Source organism: Cetorhinus maximus, chromosome 1 (genome assembly GCF_964194155.1).
Source record: "Cetorhinus maximus chromosome 1, sCetMax3.hap1.1, whole genome shotgun sequence".
Classification (NCBI taxonomy): domain Eukaryota; kingdom Metazoa; phylum Chordata; class Chondrichthyes; order Lamniformes; family Cetorhinidae; genus Cetorhinus; species Cetorhinus maximus.
The window spans coordinates 135966108-135987115 of NC_135879.1; the positions used below are offsets into that span (position 1 = coordinate 135966108).

Genomic DNA, 21008 nt, shown 5'->3' on the forward strand with positions numbered 1-21008 from the left:
CTAGTAACCAACCTGACAAACAGAGGGCAATAGTCAGTGCAGGGACATGTCAGGATGGGTGACAAAAGTAGCAGATGACATTGAGGGAAGAGCACACCATGTCAAGAAGTGAAGACCACCAGCAGTCAGCAGAAAATGGAGAGGAAGGAACACGAGATAAATGATAAAGATAAATGAGGGGCAAGCAGCTGGCCAGGATGTAAGTTTGAATTTTTGTCTATGAGCACTTGGTTTCATAACATCTGGTTGTTTAATTTCTTTTCTCTATGTAGGCATTTGAATTTTTACAGATGGTTGCTCAACTTTTTATCATATATGTCAGCGAACAACAGTGTACATGATGTTGCCAGCACGGTCAAACCCTGTGATTTTTTATGTTTAAATGCTGTGAGTCATGTTCTAATAACTGACAAAATAATTTGTCAAAATAATTTATAAGAATAGAAAATGGACATGATAGGTAATCTTGATTCTGCCCAAATCAAAAACATTATAGCCATCCATGGCTCACTCATTGATTGTGATCTCTGGATGCTGCATCTTTATTCATCACTTTTAACTTCATTAGAACAATGAATCAGTCAGGTGGACTTCAGTGTCTATTCTGGTCCTGATAGAATAGTCCTAGCTATAAGTATACAAATAGGAACATTCTATGTTCCTGTCTGTTCATTTACTTAACAAAATAAGATCCATCAACAACAGAAAATGTAAATAATCTCAATAACTCCACCATCTCCTATTTCTAGTTCTAGCATGTTTCAATCACTGCCTAAAACAAACCACCATTTTACCCATTCAATAGGGAAAGGATGTGAGAGATCATTTCCCCAGTGTAATGCTTCATAGCTATGTAAACTGAAAGCAAACAGAAAAAAAAAATCCATTCCTGAAATCCCCCTTTCCCTAGGTGTTGGATCCCGTGGATCCTCGTAGCCAGTTTGTTGTGAGTGGTGGCTGAGTTGGTGCTATTGATAGGGAGTTGATCAGCGGACACTTTTTAGGTGGAAACTCCTAGTTTATTTACAAAGGTACTCAGCAGCAACTAGACATGTGTTTACACTTCAAATTCTATCTCTACACTATTAGCTACTAATTACTGAGGTAGGCCACACTACTCTCCTTTTGGGTACTAAGATCATATGATCTTCCTTTATAACATTCTTCTTAAAGCTATATTACACATCATATAAACCATAATTGCCACATCACAGAATCACAGAATCACAGTGCAGAAGAGGCCCTTTGGTCCATCGAGTCTGCACCGACATCCCTCCCTCTTTCCTTGAAAATGCACTTTATATTTACAATTACAATTTTCTCAACATAGCAAAATATTTACACTATAAGTAATTTATAAATTCAGTCTTTCTGGGAGTTTCCTTATGGTGTCGACCGTCTCAGCTCTACAATTTTAGATGCCTTGTCAGGAATCTCCTTTTCCAGAGTTGTCTGAATATCAGGTGCTTCAGTGGGCACCTGCAGATCTGTATCCTCTACTCTTAAAGGAACATCAGGTATGTCTGTACTGGGTTGAATTCTCTCAACAGGAAACGCTGACCCAGTTGCGAACACTGGTGGAATCATTTCTTGGTGCATAGTTTCTTTCTTCCTTAGATGATCCACATGTTTCCATATGACTCGGTCTTCCACCTCCACATGGTATGATAGAGGTCCAGTCACTGCACTTATTTCACCTGGTAACCATTTTGGTCCTTCTCCAAAATTCTTCATGTATACTGTTTCTCCCGTGGTAAATTTCCTCTCATAACTATGCCAGTGATGTCTAGTTTTCTAACTTCGCTGACTCCTTTCCACCTTCCCCTAAGTTTGGCGGTACTAAGCTCAATCTCGTCCTGAGATGGTATTTCATCAACGATTCCGTATGTGTGACACCTGTTGTTGTGTGAGGGGTAGTCCTATAATGGGAAAGTAAGTGTGCTAGCTTGGTTGCTAAAGAACCTCCAGTTAGCTCCTTCACACCTGCCTTGAATGTTTGAACTGCCCTTTAGGCCAGTCCATTTGAGGAAGGGTGGTACAGTGAAGTTTTTACCTGAGTGACACCGTTGAGGCTGATAAACCACTGAAACTCAGCACTCATAAATACTGTGCCATTATCAGAAACGGCCACTTCTGGGAGTCCGTTAACGGCAAAACTTTGATTTAACTTCTCAATTGTAGCACAAGACGTTGGTGACTTCATCTCATATATGTCCATCCTTTTTGAGTGGGCATCAACAATCAGCAGAAATATTGTTCCCATGAAAGGTCCCACATAGTCAATGTGTAACCACACCCACGGCCTTCCTGGCCACTCCCAAGGGAGCTGTTGAAGGTAACTTTTGCAATTGCTGACATTGCACACAATTCTTCACTAAACTCTCTATTTCACCATCCATTCCAGGCCACCATAGGTTGATGCGAGCTATGGTCTTCATTTGGGATATTCCTAGATGTATGCTGTGTAGTTCAATTAACAATGGAACTCTTCCCTTTGGAGGTACTATCACTCATGCTCCCCACAATAAGATGCCATCCTGGCTGGTTGTTTCACATCTGCTATTGAAGTATGGTTTCATCTCATCAGATACAGTCTCTTGTGACCAACTACGAAACACTTCTTCTCATACTTGAGATGGGGCTGGGTCCCTGCTTGTCCACTCTCTGATCTGTCAAGCACATACCAGCGATGAATCTAAGAAATTTAGCAATAAAACAAGTTCCTGTGGAACTAGAACTTCCTCATCATTTTCTCGTAAAGGCAAACAACTAAGTGCATCGGTGTTTGTGATTTGACTGGCAGGCCTGTGTATGAAAGTATACTCGTACGCTGTACATTCTGGTGAAATTTCTTGACACCATAGATAACTGACAGGCTTTCTTTTTCTATCTGCAAGTATCCCTTTTCCACTGCAGTGAGCGCTCTTGATGCATATCTATAGGCCATTCCATGCCATAGTCCATCCAATGGGAGAGCACTGCTCCCACTCCGTAGGAGGGTACATCACATGTCAACACCAATTCTTTCTTCTGGTCATAATGCACTGATTGGTTGGACGAGTGCAACAATTGTTTGACCTTTATGAAAGCTTCTTTCTGGGGTGCTTCCCAAGACCAACGTTGGTTCTTTTGGAGTAGATAATATAGGGGTGCCAGTTCTGTAGACAAATTGGGTAAAAACCACCCATAATAATTGATCATTCCTAGGAATGGTTTGAGCTCTGATGTGTTCTTTGGTGTTTGTGCCTCTCTTATGGTTCTCGCTTTCTCCTCAACCAGGTGGACACCTGTGAATCTACCCAGTGACCCAAATAAATTACCTCCCTCACTTGGAACGTGCACTTTTTTTTTAAACGCACTCCAGCTTGCAAGAAGCATTTTAAGACCTCTTCTAAGTTTGCCAAATGCTCTTTTTCAGTGAATCCCATCACCAAGACATCACCTAAATAGATGGACTACAATTTGGGGCAGTCCTTGCAGTCTGTCTATCTAGATTAGCTACTTTATTAATTGTCAATTTGTAGTCTCCGCAAATTCGGACGCTTTGGTCGGTTTTAAGGACAGTAGCTATGGGCACTGCCCATTCTGAGAACTGCACAGGTTGTATAACGCCCAGTTTTTCTAGTCTGTCCAGTTTGGTGTCGACCTTTTCTCGTAGTGTGTAAGGTACTGGTCTCGCCTGCATGAATCAGGGTGTTGCCTCTGGATCCACATGGATCTTTGCCTGCAGCCCCTGAATCTTCCCAAGTTCATCCTTGAAGAAGACTGAGGTGCACTGTCATAGCAGCTCTGGTAACCCACTTGCTCTTAACTGGAAAATTTCAGCCCATTCTAACTAAATGTCCTTTAGCCAGTTTTGCCCCAGGAAGATTGACCCCTCACCTGCTACCACCATCAAGGGTAGATTTACCAATTAGCTTCCATAATGGACGGTTACTCTACTTATGCCTTTAACTTGGATGTCTTCACCCATGTATGTTTTTAATTGGGCAGTTGTTTCTTCTAAATTTAATTGATGTTCACCATTACTCAGATATTTGAAGGTATGTTCCCCAATTACTGTAGTGGAAGCTCCTGTGTCCACTTCCATTCTAACAGGTCTACTATTCACTTTCACTGTTACATATATTGGTTCTGTCTTTCCAACCTTCAGATTAAACAACGAGTAAATATCTGAAGTTGTTGCTTCAGGCTCTTCTACATTATAGGTCTCACTGGGTTTTTACTTTGTTTAAAAGTCTGCTTGACTCTTTCCTTGCATGGTCTCATTATGTGTCCGTTTCTATGATGATAAAAACATTCTATTTTTTTAAACTGCTAATCGTTAAAAGACTGCTTTTTTCCACCTCTATTGAAATTGTTCTTTGTTTTCACTGCTAAGTCATTTATTTTCATTTTCCTGCTATCAGGGGCTGTTTCCCACTTCTTGGCAGAGTCTTGCATTTCTGGGTCCTTTTTGGCTGAGGCTTCCTGCCCAATGTGGAGGACGGCACCATTTTGCAAGCCCTGAATGGTTTTTGAATCTCTTTCTGCACTTTCCATGGCCAGTGCTATCTCTAGCACCTTCTTGAAATCCAAATTTGCTTCAGCTAACTATCGCTTCTGAATCATGTCCTCATTCATGAACTAAACAATCTCTAAGCATATTGTTTAGGAATGGACCAAACTCACAATGTTCTATTAATTGCTTCAAACTTGCCACATAGCTTACAACTGTCTTCCCCCAGGCTCTATTTCTCGATTTAAACTTGAACCTTTGCATCACTGCTGAGGGCTTTGGTTGATAATAACCCTTCACAAGGTCCAATAATTTTTCAAAATTTTTCGAGTCTGGGGCACTGAGTGCCATCAAACTTTGAATCAAGCCATAGGTTTTATTCCTACATGTATTGAGAGGATCACCCCCCTCTTCTTTTCTCCCGTAATCTCCTTTGTTTGGAAAAAGAACGTGAGACATTCAATGTAGTGAGACCAATCATCCGTTGCTGGATTGAAAGGATCAATTCTTCTGAATTGCGGCATTCTGTGACGGAATTACTTCAACGATTTGAATGGAATTTCTAATTACAATTACTGTACGAGGTACACTGTCAATTTCGTTTCTCTTGATTCCTTCAGTTAAACTTGCTTTATCCTCGTTGCCAGTTTGTTGGATCCCGTGGATCCTCACCACCAGTTTTTTGTGAGAGGTGGCCGAGCTGGTACTATTGATAGAGTTGATCAGCAGACACTTCTTAGGTGGAACTCTTAGTTTAGTTACAAAGGTACTCAGCAGCAACTAAACATGCATTTACATTTCAAACTCTATCTCTACACTACTAACTACTAACTACTGAGGTAGCCCATGCTACTCTCCTATTGGATATTAAGATCATGTGATCTTCCTTTATAACATTCTTCTGAAAGATATATTACGCATCATATAAAACTAGGTTTCTGTCCTGTGAGCATTCAAATAATATTTACCTGCTAATAACTCGGTACCCAAAGAAAATACCATTCACAGTCTCAGAGACAACAGCACAGATTTGGCTCACTGTGCCTGTGAAAAAGCTGGTCCTGGTCATGGACAAGTTATACAAATCCAAGGAAGGCTGGACAACACAGTTACAGTTTATGATCTCGTAGGCCTGAATTTTTCGGATAGTGGGGGTCTTCTTTACCGCCATCCAAAGAGTTGACGGAGAACATGTCCCCGCCGACTCTGACTGCCCCGCAGCCAATTTACCCTCCAAGAGCGTTAAGTGGCGCAGGCGGGCCTTTCACCCCTCACTTGGGGGAAGTCTCACCTTAGGAGCTGCTAGCCAATCTGATTGGCCAGCAGCTCTCCAGTCCTTGCAGTGGCAGTGCTGCAGTGGACAGAAAAGGAAATTCAAGAAGGCTTCGGAGACTAAGTCGGGGAACCCGAGGGCCCACGTCAGATCAGGGTTCCCAGGATGGGGAGGATAGGGAAGGCCTGGAGGTGTGGGGGAGGGGGGGTTGCACAAGGTGGGGTGATCGGGGGAGAGAGGAAAGTCAGGTGGCCACCGGACCTTAAGTGGGGCAGCTCCGAACTTCAGAAGCAAACTTCTGATGGAGGTGCCCCCCCCCACCCCCTGCCCCGAATGTAACTTTGATGTATTTCAGGCTGCTCCCTCAGAGGTTCAATCCTCCTGCCAGCCTAAAAATTGAGGCTGGTTGGAAACTGGCCCTTAAGGGTCTCATTTGGGATAAGGGCAGGCCTCCCATCCAAAGCCTTGCTTCCCCCCACAGCATTGCTGTGTGGTTGGGGTGAGTGGAACCTGGAGGGAATGCCGCCCCTTCAATTTTATGCCACCCCCCACAACAACCTAAAGACCTGCCAGTGGGGGAGCATGAAATTCAGGCCATAATTTTTAATCAATTTCATATTGGTTTATCTTCTCCCAACTTATCTCACTTTCAATATATTTATTTATTTATTTTTATCCATTCATGGAATGTCAGCATTGCTGACCAGACCAGCATTTATTGCCTAACTCCAATTGCCCTTGAGAAAGTGGTGGGAGCCACTATCTTGAACTGTTGATGTCCCAGTGGTGTAGCTATACCCACAGAGTTATTAGGGAGGCAGTTCCAGGATTTTAATCCAGGAACAGTGAAATAACAGCAAAATATTTCCAATGGATGGTGTGTGACCTGAAGGAGAACTTGCAGGTGCTGGTTTCCATACGCATCTGCTGCCCTTGTCCTTCTAGATGGTGGAGAACACAGGTTTGGAACATCTTGTCGAAAGATCCTTTGTGAGTTCCTGCAGTGCATCTTGCAGATTGTACACACTGCTGCCACTGTACGCCAGTGGTGGGGAGAGTGAATATTTGAAGTGATGGACGAGGTGCCGATAGAATGGATTGTTTGTCCTAGATGGTTTCAAGCCTCTTGAGTGTTGTCGGTGCTGCACGTTTCTAGGCAAGTGGATGGTATGCCATCACAGTCCTGACTTCTGCCTTGTAGATGGTGGACAGGCTTTGGGAAGTCAGGAGTTAAATTAGTTATCATAGAATTGCCTGTCTCTAGCCTGCTCATGCAGTCAGGCTAGTCCAATAAGGTTTCTGGTCAATAGTAACCCCTAGAATGTTGATGCTGGTCAATTCAGTAATGGTAATGCTTTGAGTGTCATGGGGAGATGGTTAGGTTCTCTCTTATTTGAGATGATCATTGCCTGGCACTTGTGCTGCCTAACCATTGCTTACCACTTATCAGTGCAAGCCTGAATGTTGACTGGGTATTGCTGCTTATGGGCACAGACTGCTTCATTATCTGAGGAATTGCAAATGGTGCTAAACACTTCAATCGTCAGCGAACATTCCCACTTTTCACCTGATGATGACAGGAAGGTCATTGATAAAGCAGCTGAAGATGGTTGGGCCTAGGACACTACCCTGAGGAACTTCTGCAGTGATGTGCTGAGGCTGAAGAAATTGTCATCTGGCAATCACTACCATCCTTTTTTGTGTTACGAATGACTGCAACCAGTGGAGAGCTTCCCCCACCCTCGATTCCCATTAACTTCAGTTTTATTAGGGCTCCCTAATGTCACACTTGGTCAAATGTTGCCTTGATGTCAAGTGCAGTCACTCTCACCTCATCTTTGGAACCTGCTCTTATGTCCATGTTTGGATCAAAGCTGCAATGAGGTCTGGAGACAGGTGGCCCTGGTAGAACTGAACTTTTCTGTTCAGTGAGCATAATCTGCATCAGTGAGCAGGTTATTGCTGAGTAAGTGCTGCTTCTTAGCACTGTTGATGACCCCTTCCATCACTTTGCTGATAGTTGTGAGTAGACTGATCTCGAGGGCAATTAGAGATGGGCAATAAAAATGTTGGCCTAGCCAGCGATGCCCATGTCCCGTAAAAAACAAACTGACATTCACCTACCACTCAGAATGGGAATGTTTGTAGAGAATCACTCCCTACTTGCCAGCCCCCCACCCCCACCCATCCCATTGGTTGTTTAATTGTCCACCACCATTCATGGCAGGGTTTGACAGGACTGCAGAGCTTTGATCTGATCTTTTGGTGCGCTGCTTTCACCATTAAGCTTGTGTGTAGACTCACTTGGTTGATACCTTATTTTTAGGCATGTCTTGTATTTTAGGCACTCCCAAACTGTGCCCAAACCCTCTGGACGTGGTGTATCTCTACAGGAGGGAAACGTGCACTCCATAGTATCAAAGAGAAGCAGAAATTCATTGATGAATGTTTGCATATGTGTCAGCCATAAAGAAGAAAACTTAGCTGGAGTCACATTAGCTAAAACACCATAGTCAGCTCCTATCTTCACAAACGGTGCTTTGGGATTTGAACTGTGTTCCTCTCTGCAGATGCTGCCAAACCTGCTGAGTCTTTCCAGGTATTTTTATTTTTGATTTGGATTTCCAGCATCCGCAGTTTTTTGCTTTTAGCTTTGGGATTTGTATTTGCCAATCAAGACCCGCATATAAGAGTTGCTGAGTTCAACTCTGGCTGCAAGACATGTGCTGACTTTGTTTACATTATGGTGCACTGCCACAGCACTGCATCTTATAACTGGATAGTGCGCAACTTGAATAATGAGATGGAGCACAGAAATGATCCCAGCCAAGTAGCACATGAGAGAATGTAAATATTCTATCCTTTGTCAATGGTAGTTAAACCAGTTCCTGATTTGCTGTCCTCCCTTCTCCAATATAGGTATGTTTAATAGGCCATCTAACTTTATATCATTATCCTTTCTTACATGTTGCTTTGCATTAGGAAAAATGTTCTGTTTCCATTTTAAAGATGAATTAAAGTGTCCCTGATTGTGTGGGTGCCCTCAAGGTCAAAGAGTGTAGAATCAGATTTTATAACTCTACACTGCTGCTCGGGCTTACATTTCTATCTTACGCCTGCTGCATTGTTCCAGTGAAGCCCAACACAACCTTGAGTAACAGCACCTCACCTTTCGATTAGGCATTTTACAGCCTTCTAGAATCAACAGTGAGTTCAAAAACTTCAGACCATGAACCCTGTCCTCCATTTTCATTCCTTTTGTTTTTGCCAAGTGCCAATCTGTATCTTGTTTCCATGTTTTGCTTTCATACGGAGCTTCCCTTTATTCTGGACCACTGCCTTGTTTCTTCTGCCATTACCACTCTTTTTGCCTTTTGTTCATTGACATCGGACCTTCCATTTTGGTCCACCTGACCCTCCCTCCTTTTCTGAACAGCATAAAAGCCAACACATTTCTATCTCTCTCCAGTTCTGAAGAAGTCATATTGGACTCAAAACATTAACTCTGTTTCTCTCTCCATAGATGCTGCCAAACCTGCTGAGTTTTTCCAGCGCTTTTAGTTTTTATTTCAGATTTTCAACATCTGCCGTTTTTTGTTTTTATTTTAGCATTAGGTTTTGACGGCCCCCAGGCAATTTTGGGTTAGGTATCCTACCCAATCTGCCTCTTTCTTTTAAGAATTTGTATTGCTACCTTTATTTTTATTGATGTTTATAGTCACATTGATGGTTCGGTGGTCTGTTAAATTTAATGACTTGCTAGTTGGAGCATATAGAAACATAGAAACATAGAAAATAGGAGCAGGAGTTGGTCATTTGGCCCTTTGAGCCCTCTCCGCCATTCAATATGATCATGGCTGATCTCTATCTCAATGCCATACTCCTGTGCTCTCCCCAAATCCCTTGACACCTTTAGAGTCCAGAAATCTATCTATTTCCTTCTTAAATATATTCAGTGACTTGGCCTCCACAGCCTTCTGTGATAGAGAATTCCACAGGTTCACCACCCTCTGAGTGAATAAGTTTCTCCTCATCTCAGTCCCAAATGATCTACTCCAAATGCCCCTTGTTCTAGACCCCTTAGCCAGAGGAAATATCATCCCTGCATCCAGTTTGTCCATCCCTGTCAGAGTTTTGTACGTTTCAATGAGATTTCCTCTCATTCTCCTTAACTCCAGTAAAAAGAGGCCTAGTTGGCCCAATCTCTCCTCATACGACAATCCTGCCATCCCAGGAATGAGTCTGGTGAACCTTCGCTGCACTCCCTCTATGGCAAGTATATCCTTCCTTAGGTAAGGAGACCAAAAATGCACACAATACTCCAGGTGTGGCCTCACCAAGGCACTGTACAGCTGCAGTACCTTGCTCCTGTGCTCAAGTCCTCTTGCAATGAAGCCAACATACCATTTGCCTTCTTAACTGCTTGCTGCACCTGAATTCTTGCTTTCAGTGATTGGTGTACAAGGACATCCAGGTACCTTTGTACATCAACATTTCCCAATCCATCACCATCTAAATAATACTCTGCCATTCTGTTTTTCCTACCAAAGTGGATAACTTCACACTTATCAATGTTATACTGCATCTGCCATTTATTTGCCCCCTCACTGTGCTTGTCCAAATCACATTGAAGCCTCTTAACGCCATCCTCATCGCTCATATTCCCACCAAATTTCATGTCACCAGCAAACTTGGAAATATCACATTTGGTTCCCTCATCCAAATCATTGATATATATTATGAATATGGGGGCCCAAGCGCTGATCCCTGTGGTACCCCACTAGTCACCAGCTGCCACTCCGAAAAAGACCCATTTATTCCTACTCTCCATTTCTTGCCTGCTAACCAATTCTCAATCCATGCCTATGTATTACTTCCAATCCCATGTGCTTTAATTATACACACTAACCCCTTATGTGGGACTTGATCAAAAGTTTTCTAAAAATCCAATAACACCATATCCACTTATCTATTCTGCTAGTTACGCTCTCAAAGAACTCCAGTAGGTTTGTCAAACATAATTTCCTTTTCATAAATCCATGTTGACTTTGTCTAATCCCATTGATATTTTCTAAGTGTCCTGATATCATATCATTTATAATAGGCTCTAGCATTTTTCCCACTACAAAGGTTAAACTAACTGGTCTGTAATTCGCTATTTTCTCCCTCCCTCCTTTTTTAATAGTGGGGTTATATTTGCCACCCTCCAATCTGCTGGGTCTGTTCCAGAATCTACAGAATTTTGGAAGATGACAACCAATGCATCCGTTATTTCCATGGCCACCTCCGTTAGTACCCTGGGATGTAGATTAGCAGGCCCTAGGGATTTATCGGCTTTCAGTCCCGTTAATTTTCAAGCACTATATTTTTAGTAATACCAATTTCCTTCAATTCCTCCTTCTCACTAGACCCTTGGTTCCCTAGAATCTCTGGGAAGTTATTTGTGATTTCCTCTGTGAAGACAGAACTAAAGTAGTTGTTTAATTGTTCTGCCATTACCTTGTTTTCTATTATAAATTCTCCCTTTTCAGACTGTAAGAGACCTACTTTTGTCTTCACTAATCGTTTTCTTTTTACATACTTATAGAAGCTTTTACAGTCCTCATTTATGTGCCTTGCAAGTTTACTCTCATATTCTATTTTTCCCCTCTTAATTAATCTCTTGGTCCTCCTTTGCTGAATTCTAAACTGCTCCCAATCCTCAGGCTACTTTTTCTAGCAACTTTATATGACTCCACTTTGGATCTAATACTATCCTTAATTTATTTTGTTAGCCATGGCTGGGCCTCTTTTCCTGTTGTGTTTTTGTGCCAGAAAGGAACATATAACTGTTGCAATGCATACATTTGTTCCTTAAATATTAGCCATTGTTTATCGACCGTCATGCCTTTAATGAAGTTCCCTAATCTATTTTAGCCAACTCATGCCTTATACCTTTGTAGTTTCCTTTGTTAAGCTTTAGGACCCTAGTTTCCGATCGGACTACTTCACTTTCCATCCTTATGAAGAATTCTATCATGTTATGGTCACTGTTCCCTATTGCACCCCACACAAGATTATTAATTAAATCTCTCTTATTGCGCAATACCAAATCTAGGATAGCCTGTTCTTGCTGCTAGCCCTTATTTCCTCTGCCATCCACTTTTGCTTTCTACTTTTATGTTTTTCATTTCTTTCATTGTTTCCCTCTCTTGTGTATGCCTGCTTAGGTTCCCATCCCCCTGCCAACCTAGGTTAAACCCTCCCCCATAATACTAGTGAATACCTCTGCGAGGATATTGGTCTGAGTCCTGCTAGGATCCAATCCGTCCAGCTTGCACAGGTCCCATCTCCCCCAGAATTGGTCCCAATGCCTCAGGAATCTAAATCCCTCCTTCATACACCACCTCTCCAGCCACATATTAATATGGTCTATCCTCCTATTACAGATCTCGCTAACACGTGGCGCTGGGAGTAAACCTAAGATTCCTATTGTCATGACTCACTGGGGATAGTGCACTATATCAAGCCCCATTGTTCCCCGAGCCACGACAAATGTGAAAAATTTGATCAAAGCACCAGATTGTCACAGTTCTACCTAACTGTTTAATGTAGGTGAACAGAATATGAGCACCAGGTTTGTAAACTTAATAAGTAAATAACTGTTTATTGAACAAACTGTCGTTAACCAGTGGCAAAAGAAAGAAATTTGAACTGTTAATTTCTAAATCTATAGCTTAAACTCTACCCCTTCTTAAACCCTTATACTCACACATACAAGATACATAAGACACACAAAATCATGGATTTTAAGGGTGGGATAAAACAGTTCAACAGCACCAATTCTGGAGTACAGCATTTGATGGGTTGAATTTGATTGTCTTCCAAATTCTTTTCAGTTCTTGTTGATAACACTAAGCAGTCTTCCAGCACTTTCAGTCTGTAGTTCACTGGTTGAGCGCTTGCCTTTCAATATCTAACAGTGGTTTTCCCCTTTGCCTCTTGACAGGGGTTTTCAGAGAGAGATCAGGTTATCGAGATATGAGGGGAAAAAAACCAGGCAGCTATTATTATGGAATTACTGGAATCTTCCACATACAGGCGAAAGAGGTTTTAGGTCTTATTCCTTTCAGGCTAGAAGCTATTCTGCTGCACTCACACAAAGCCTGGTCACCTGGTCAGGAGCCAATTAAAATGCTATTGTCAGGCACTCCGTTGGTCCAGGACTCCCTCCTGGCACCATCCTGTCTTTCATGGCACACTCTGTTCCAGGACTGCAACATTGTATACATCTGTCATCCTGTTCCAGTGGACGTCTTTCAGCTGCAGCCATTGTAATTTTACCACAGTCCAACAGAAAATAAAAAAGATATGTTCTTTACAACAGTCCAACAGAAATGGAAAGATGTGTTCCTTACACTTGAGGTCCTGCTTTTTAATTTATTTCTTAGCACCCTATATTCTGCTTTCAGGACCTCATCCCACTTTTTACCTATGTCATTGGTACTGATATGGACATCAACCTCTGGCTGTTTAACTTCCCCTTTCAGAATGTCCTGCAGCCGCGCAGTGACACCCTTGATGCTGGCACCAGGGAGGCAACATACCATCCTGGTGTCACGTCTGTCACCACAGAGATGTTTATCTGTTCCCCTTATGATAGAATCCCCTGTCACTATTGCTCTCCCACTCTTTTTTCCTCCTCTCTGTGCAGCTGAGCCACTCATGGAGCCACAGACTTGGCTCTTGTTGCGTTTCCCTGAGAAACCATCTCTCCCAGCAGTATCCTAAATGGAAAATCTTTTGGAGAGGGAGATGGACCCAGGGGACTCCTGCACTACTTGCCTAGTGCTTTTACTCTGTCTGGTGGTCACCCATTCCCTTTCTGCCTATGCACTCTTTACCTGTGGTGTGACCATCTCACTGTACATGCTTTCCACAAAGATATCATCCTTTCAGGTGCTCCACAGCGACTTCAGGTGCAGCTCCAGCTCTGAAATACGGATTTTGAGTAGCTGCAGCTGGAGACAATTCCTGCACACATGGACGCCCTGGGCACTGAAAGTGTCCCTGACTTCCCACATCGCACAGAAGGAGCATTCCACTTGGCCGAGCTACCCTGCCATGACTTACCCTTAAATTGCTCCCTTTACTTTTACTTCCTCTAGTTTAGAGAATATTAAGGACAGAAGAAATACTTACCAGGTCCTACTTACCAAGGCCATTGTTCTTACTGAGGAAAGTTAGAAAATGAAAAGATGACCTCCTTCCAAAGCAGCCCAAAGTAGCACTCCATAATCACATAAAATTGTATTGAGCAATATTGGAAACAGTTGTGTCAACTTACAAACCCAGTTTACATTGGACAGACCGAATCTGGTCATTAATAGCAGAAGGCAGTCAGATTGGAATATCATCAAGGTAAGAATAATAACAAATGTAAGTTCCTACTTCATTCACAAAAGGACCTCTTAAATCTAATTTGAATCCCACATTGCTGAGATGTCCTTGTATTGAACACTGTCTGCTCTTTGGTTATGATGCATCCCTTTGGCTATGATGTACATTTATCAAGAGGCTGCAATAGGACAGTGGGCTCTCTACAGGTGATACTTGGTGATAGCTTACAGCCAGCTCTGTGATTAAGCAGAATGTACCTTTACAAGTCCTGAGGTTATGAAAAGCAAGTGCAAGGTAAATGCAAGTTCATGCATTAATTTATTGAAATTGGGGGGTTGCATATAAAATGTTTTTATTTATTTTGTCTTAGCTCATTAATTTAATTTATATATATCTTTCATTACCGTTTCTATTTATGGACATTAGAATTCTGGATCAATAACTTTGGAGATTTCCTTTGCAACAGGTAACAATATCATAAACACATTTTGTGTAAACATGTTTTCTTACACATAGAACCAAAGGAAATCTTCTAATGTCCTACTTTTACATTCTTGTGCATAATATTATATATTTTATGTGTTAGGACCAGTTTCCCAGGGCTCAATAGTTTTTCACAGGTAGCAGCCAGGACAGATTCTGTGTCTCTGATGCTCAATTGTGTAAACCAATGACAGGCATACTGACCTAGCTGATCTCAATTGTGGATGTGCTACAAATGTCCTCCCTGAGAAGATCAGTCAGGTTTTCTGCTCCTTAACATTTTTCAGAAACTCTTACATGTATATATGTGGAAGTCAGATGAAGACAGATAAATCAAATGTAGACTAGATCTGTCCCATTTGCGATGTCCCTTCAACTTTAACTTAGTCACTCACTGTTAAGACTTATATATTGGTAATAGCCACTAGGGTGAGATACAAAAGGGTAACTGTTAACCATCAAGCCAACAACAAAAGCAGTGGGGGCAAGGTCACTGAATATTTTTAAGGCAAAGGTAATTAGATTCTTGACTAACAAGGAAGTCAATGGTTACCAGGGGTTGGCACGAATGTGGAGTTGAGTCCACAATCAGATCAGCCATGTCACAATTAATGTTGCTAAATTATATGTAGCAATATGAAATACTATTTTTACGTTAAGGGAGTTACACCATTACAGCCATGAACTTAGAATGATGTTAGGTTTTTAACATGTATGATTATATTTTGTGAATCGGCACTGTACCAATCAAGTGTTGACTGAAAGAAAATGTATGTACATAGTGTATTTCATGACTTCAGGGCATCCCAAAACATTTTACATCCAATGAAATACTTTTAAAGTATGGGGTTGGGTTTTGACTTTTTGAAATATGGGCAGCATGGGACCGAAAAGTTTTAGTGGCCTGTCTGGCAGGGGTCTTTTCACACAGCCATTGCATCTGACCTCCAGGTTTCCTGACTAATTAGTATGCTCACAACCCACATGAGACTAGTTCAGCTGAAATATTTAAAGTGACCAAAATAGGATGAAACTTGAAGGATTATCCAAGTGTTTGAACAGAGTAAGAAGGTGCAGCAATGGAGTCACAATGTTGCAAGACAGGGCCTCACATCACAAATACCACCTGATGTGGGCTGTAAGGGCCCACAGGGAGATTTTCTTTCCCGCAAATGGGAGGAAGACGCATACCTCAGAAAATAAGAAAACATGGTAGGAAATCGCTGAGGAGGTGAGAAGTAGGAATGTGATGCCACACTTCTGGATACAATGCCAGAAGAAGTTTAATGACCTAATCTGGTCAGGAAACGTGAGTGTAATGGCACTTTCAATTATATCATGCTGTACATCTAACCCCAACTTCCCTGTCATCCCAAGTCTACTCCTGCACATCAATCTACATACTAACTTATTTTGATGTGCATCCTCTGCCCTCTGTCAATGCACCTCCTCACATCCCCATCTGACCATCACCACTGACACTAACTCTCATTGTATTGCAACATCACACCTTTCCTTCATAATGGCCCTCCACAAATGTTGCCCATCCATGCACTCAACACACTTCATTACACTTACTCATGGGTCTCTTCTTTTCCCCATTTCAGGAGAGGAGAGCACCAGGGAGAGGCAACAAACCGAAGGAAGCCCTCCAGTGATCCCCATTCTGACAGCTACAAGTGGTTCTGGAGGTAGAGTAAGCTGATTCTTAGCATGCCTGGCCATCAGAGATGGAGAGATGGGAGCGTCCCAACTATCTGGCGACAGGATTAAATATAACACAGCCACATGGGATACAACACTCACTTATGTTGACTTGATGCCAGCAGCCAGTGAGATATGATGATGTGCATAATGATGACTTAGCAGTGTCTGACTTTGACAATTCTAATTCATGTCTTTCATCAACCATAGGTCCTTCAAGCATCTCGCAGGAAGTGGTACAGGAGGATGATGAAGACTCAGCGGTCACACACTCTGTGGATGCACAATCACAGCGCACATTCACCAGCCTAGATACACACAGCTCATTGGAACTTACCTGCATGAAGCATCAGACACGGCAGCAAAACAAGTATATACAGGCCCTCACAGTACCTTTAGGGAAAAGTTAGATGCCTCTTGTATTCAAAATAAGATGTCAAAAATGTAATGTGGCAATTAACAACAGAAGTGTTTCCTTGCAGTTGCTTGAGTTTTAGTAGTCACAAATCAAATATAGGCTTTATGATATTAAGATTTTGAATCTAATCTCTTATTGTTTATTACAGCTGAAATTGAAATTGCATGTTATACCTGTGTATTCCTTATACTACTCTGCTTGAGCTCTTAGACTAAAACATGTATGTATGGGACTGTATTTCCCCATTTTGTTTTTGGTTTGGGTTATGCCTCTCTTTGCTCCCCACCAACTCCAAAACTTTATTTGTGGCCATGCCTATGATTGAGCCTCTGCAAGTGCTTGAGTATGCAATAAATTGTTGTATTTTATTTAATTCATTCTACAGTAGGGCTAGAAAGTGGCAAGGCTAGAAATCACGATGTGTGTGATATTAGCATTCAGACACTTAGCATGCCCATATTACATTGTCTTCTATTTTAGTAGGAGTTAAAATAGCAGAGAAATTAATGCCGTACAATTGCAATAGCCTTTTTTATACTCTATTAACACACACACTGATTTCTAGGCTGTAGGTTGTTAAAGCTAAGCTGGATCTAATTTGCATTAATTATAATAACCATAAGGCTGAAACGATTGTTTGGAGTTTGGAGAGAAATGAAACATGAAAACCATTGTCAGAAAAATGCAGAGTATTCCATGAGGACTTTGTAGAATCATTGGGTCGGATTATAACGTGCAATAAATATAAATGCTTATTAACATTTGAAATTAGACTTTATGTCGTGGTAATGTTTAAGCATGTACAAACTAATGCGTGCCGAGGGACAAATAAAGCAACACAGCTGACCCCTCCCTCCAGTACATACCTAAATGAAAGGCCAATTGAAACACATTTCTGAATGAACAAAAAGTTAATCACACACCACATGCATGAACCATTTGTTCCCAATTCACAATAGTTGTTTCCAATGAAAAATAACATCTAATTTCACAATGACTAAAGTGAAAAGTCAAGAGCAAGGCTGAAATGGCGAGATAAGTCAGAAGGTAACCGCTAGTTAATGTCAGCCTCAGGATCCTATGAAGAAGGAAAGGTCGAAGGGGTTTAGAGTATCGGACTATGAGATAATGTCTTCATTTCAGCACAGTGCAGTTTCTAAGGAGAGATGTGTAGAGCAAGATCTCTGAAACTCAGAAGAAATAAAATGAATATTCAAAGCAACACCAGCCCTATTGTAAAGCAGAGGGATGCAAGAAAGGGATTGTCACCATACATGTTGATGACTAAAAGTGAAATAGGGATGGACCCCTGTGAAATTCATGCATAAATTTACATCTAAAACTGCTAATCTCGAACATCTCAGACGAAAGATCACCGACCTAAAACGTTAACTGCTTCTCAATCCACGGATATTCCTTGACCTGCTGAGTGTTTCACAGAATTTTCCGTTTTTATTTCAGATTAGCATCGGCAGTAATTTGCTTTTGATTTCATTGTTTGGCTAATATTTTAGCTTCAATTACTCTACAGCTGTGATTTCAACAGAATCCCTGGTCGCGGTGTAGCTCTATATCAAACTTAAGTCGCTGCCCAGTTCACATGAATGATATCCCACGGTGGCTTGTCCCGTATCCCCATATATATACGTCAAGTATGCATTTATGTGCAGAATAAATACGGGCTTTAATAGTTTGCATTCTTGATGGCTTTGCTTATATTCGGAATTGCATAGATGCCGGCTCAATTGCTCGACATCTGTTTACTATCGGCAGCAAGGAGTGCAGCACTATTACGAGTGCATTCGGGCATGCACTGCCTGAAGACCGTACAAATAAATCATCCTGTATTGCCTGGTTAAAAATTACAATCGGGCCAAAAACAACCAAATAAACGAATAGACTGTGACTGCGGAGAGCCCGTGGAAAACGGGCCGAAATGTTTTCGCGCTTCAGTAGAGATGCTACGATGCTGAGGAGTCAGGATTCTGCAATACAGGGCTTCACTATCGATTTCTCAACTGAAAAACGATATTCTGGCAAATCCGAAGTAATCCATACACCAGATTTTTCCTGAGCTCTCCAGTGACCTGAGTCTCCTGATTGAGAGCGGTTAGTACCCCCAACTCCTCTCACTCAGTCTCTCTCTAGTGTTTGCACTCAGACAGGTTTCTGTTTGGGCTAACAGAAACTGACTCCAGTCCTACCAGCATTTAAAAAATCAAATCCTCTGCTGGGTTCCCCATCCACTGGTTTGATCAATTCTCTCACAGGCCGGAAAACTGGAGCTGGGCCGAAAACGATCAAATGCGCCGAATCTCATTGGGAAATTATATATCATGAGCCAAACAGTAACTTTCTTTACATATATTACTCCGCCGGCTGCGATGTTATATTAACCTGGATTCTACATCAAGTCAACAAGAGACAATTATTCTGTCGTTTATAAACTTGGCGAGTTGTTCTCTAGTGAATGGGAGGTAATGATGCTGGGGGCGCCCTGTTCCCAATTCCTGTTGGAAATCCTCACCCTGTCGTAAATGGATGGGCCTTTTTCTGTTCTATGTGCTCAGTCCTAAATAAACTTTTCCTTTGCTTCTCACATCCCAGACGGAAGCACTTGGGATCATTAATCTGCAGTGAATGGTGACTGCCCGCCTGGGGAGACGCGCTGCTCCAAGCTTTGTCTGATTGAACTCAATGTTCAAGGAAGGCAGAACTGAATCCTGCTTCATCGGTGTGTTTAACTGGTACATGCATCAAAAACCAAGGAAAAGGAGCCATGACACAGTTATTGTAGAGAAAAGTTCATGAAATATTAATCGCATCGCTCGATAGTAAAAAAGTGAGTTGACCTGGAACTTCACACACACACAGACACACACACACTCTGATCGCTTGTCCCATTCTCACATTGCCGCTAGTGTGGGATTCGGGATATGGGGTTGTTCTCCCGGTTTGCTGTTAAGTAAGGTCCCGCCGCTAAATAAATGTAAGTAAGTGCAGTTAAGAAAAAGAAAAGGTTCAAACTCACGGAAGAAGATGTACTCGGTATAGCTGCTCCACATTCTGTCGTCCCTATACTGGTTGATGAAGGTAGCCGTCCCGGTGGAGTTACAAGCCACCATGTGGAAGCCGGCCTCTGACAGCCTGTCAAACGCTTGCTCTAGGTAAGTGAACTTCAGGTAAAAGCGGGACGTGTACTTCTCCGGGGGCCGGTCAGGGTCTCGGCTCTCGTTCAGGGTGTCCCCGAAAACCTCCTTGGTCAGGGCGATCCTGCCACACACCATGATCCTGGCCACCCGGCGAAACTTGGCGTCCGCCTGGTTATCCCTAACCAAAGTGTAAGAGCCGCGGTAGCCGATGGTGATAAAACCTGATCTCCTGTCTGCTGCAGCCGAGTAAGGGGCAGTCTTGGCCAGCAGATCACTGCTCTGGGAATTCTCTTCAATGTCACTCTGGCAGGTCTCGTCTGTCACCGAGCTCTGCTTGATGACCTTGGGCGTCAGGAATCTGACCAGCTCGCTCAGTTGGAAATGCTCAGCCTCCCTGAGCAGCCTCTCCTTCTCCGGGAAGTGCTCGGGTAGGACCAGCTGCTTGTCTCGGAGATAATCCAAGATGTACCTGAAGAGGAAGCCGTCCCGGTCCAGGAAATAACGGCCCCTGTTGTCCCTGGGAAGCACCTTGTCGTTGTTCTTGGAGAACAGGTTCGCCAGGAGGGAGTCGGAGACACTGAGCAAGGTGTCGTGCTTGGTCACATACACCTGCCCGCCAACGTTCAGCTCCACCACCTCGGGGAACGAGCTGGACATCTCACTGATGGACAAGACGCTGTCGCGGACAGCCATTTCTCCTGGAGGAGGCTGGCACTTGTGATGGGGACCAGGAGCTGGGAGATAGTGTGTCCGTTGATCTCAGCTCCCGGGCGAGAGTCTGCACATTCCTCACTTGGAAGGGAACGCGGCGACTCCTCTTGAAGGCGACGGGAGGACGGAGAGGGCGAGGAGGAGTGAATGGTGCATGTGTGTGGCGGAGAGAGACAGCCTCGGAGACTGAAGTGGACCAATTCCCAGCATCATGATACAGGAGAGAGCCTGGGGAAGCACCCTGACGTCAGTCAGGCTGCAGGGAGGGGACTTTGCAAGTCTGGATATCCAGAGAATTTCCGCCTGTAGCCGTGTCTAATCTGCCAGCTATAATTAAAGTTCATATTTAGTGGAAACTTTGGCGTGAAGATATATTTGAACAACCTTTCG

At 42.7% G+C, this 21008-nt stretch overlaps 1 protein-coding gene across 1 annotated transcript in view; it reads right to left on the reverse strand.

Annotated features, from left to right (window-relative positions):
- The window catches only part of LOC144683766 (BTB/POZ domain-containing protein KCTD8-like), a 348274-nt gene extending 327587 nt beyond the window's left edge, over positions 1 to 20687 (reverse strand). Inside the window, exon 1 of the mRNA XM_078547142.1 lies at positions 19787 to 20687. Coding sequence (XP_078403268.1) covers positions 19787 to 20600 — 814 coding nt within the window. The 5' untranslated portion in view covers positions 20601 to 20687. The remainder of the gene's footprint in view (positions 1 to 19786) is intronic.
- Positions 20688 to 21008: the final 321 nt, after the last annotated feature.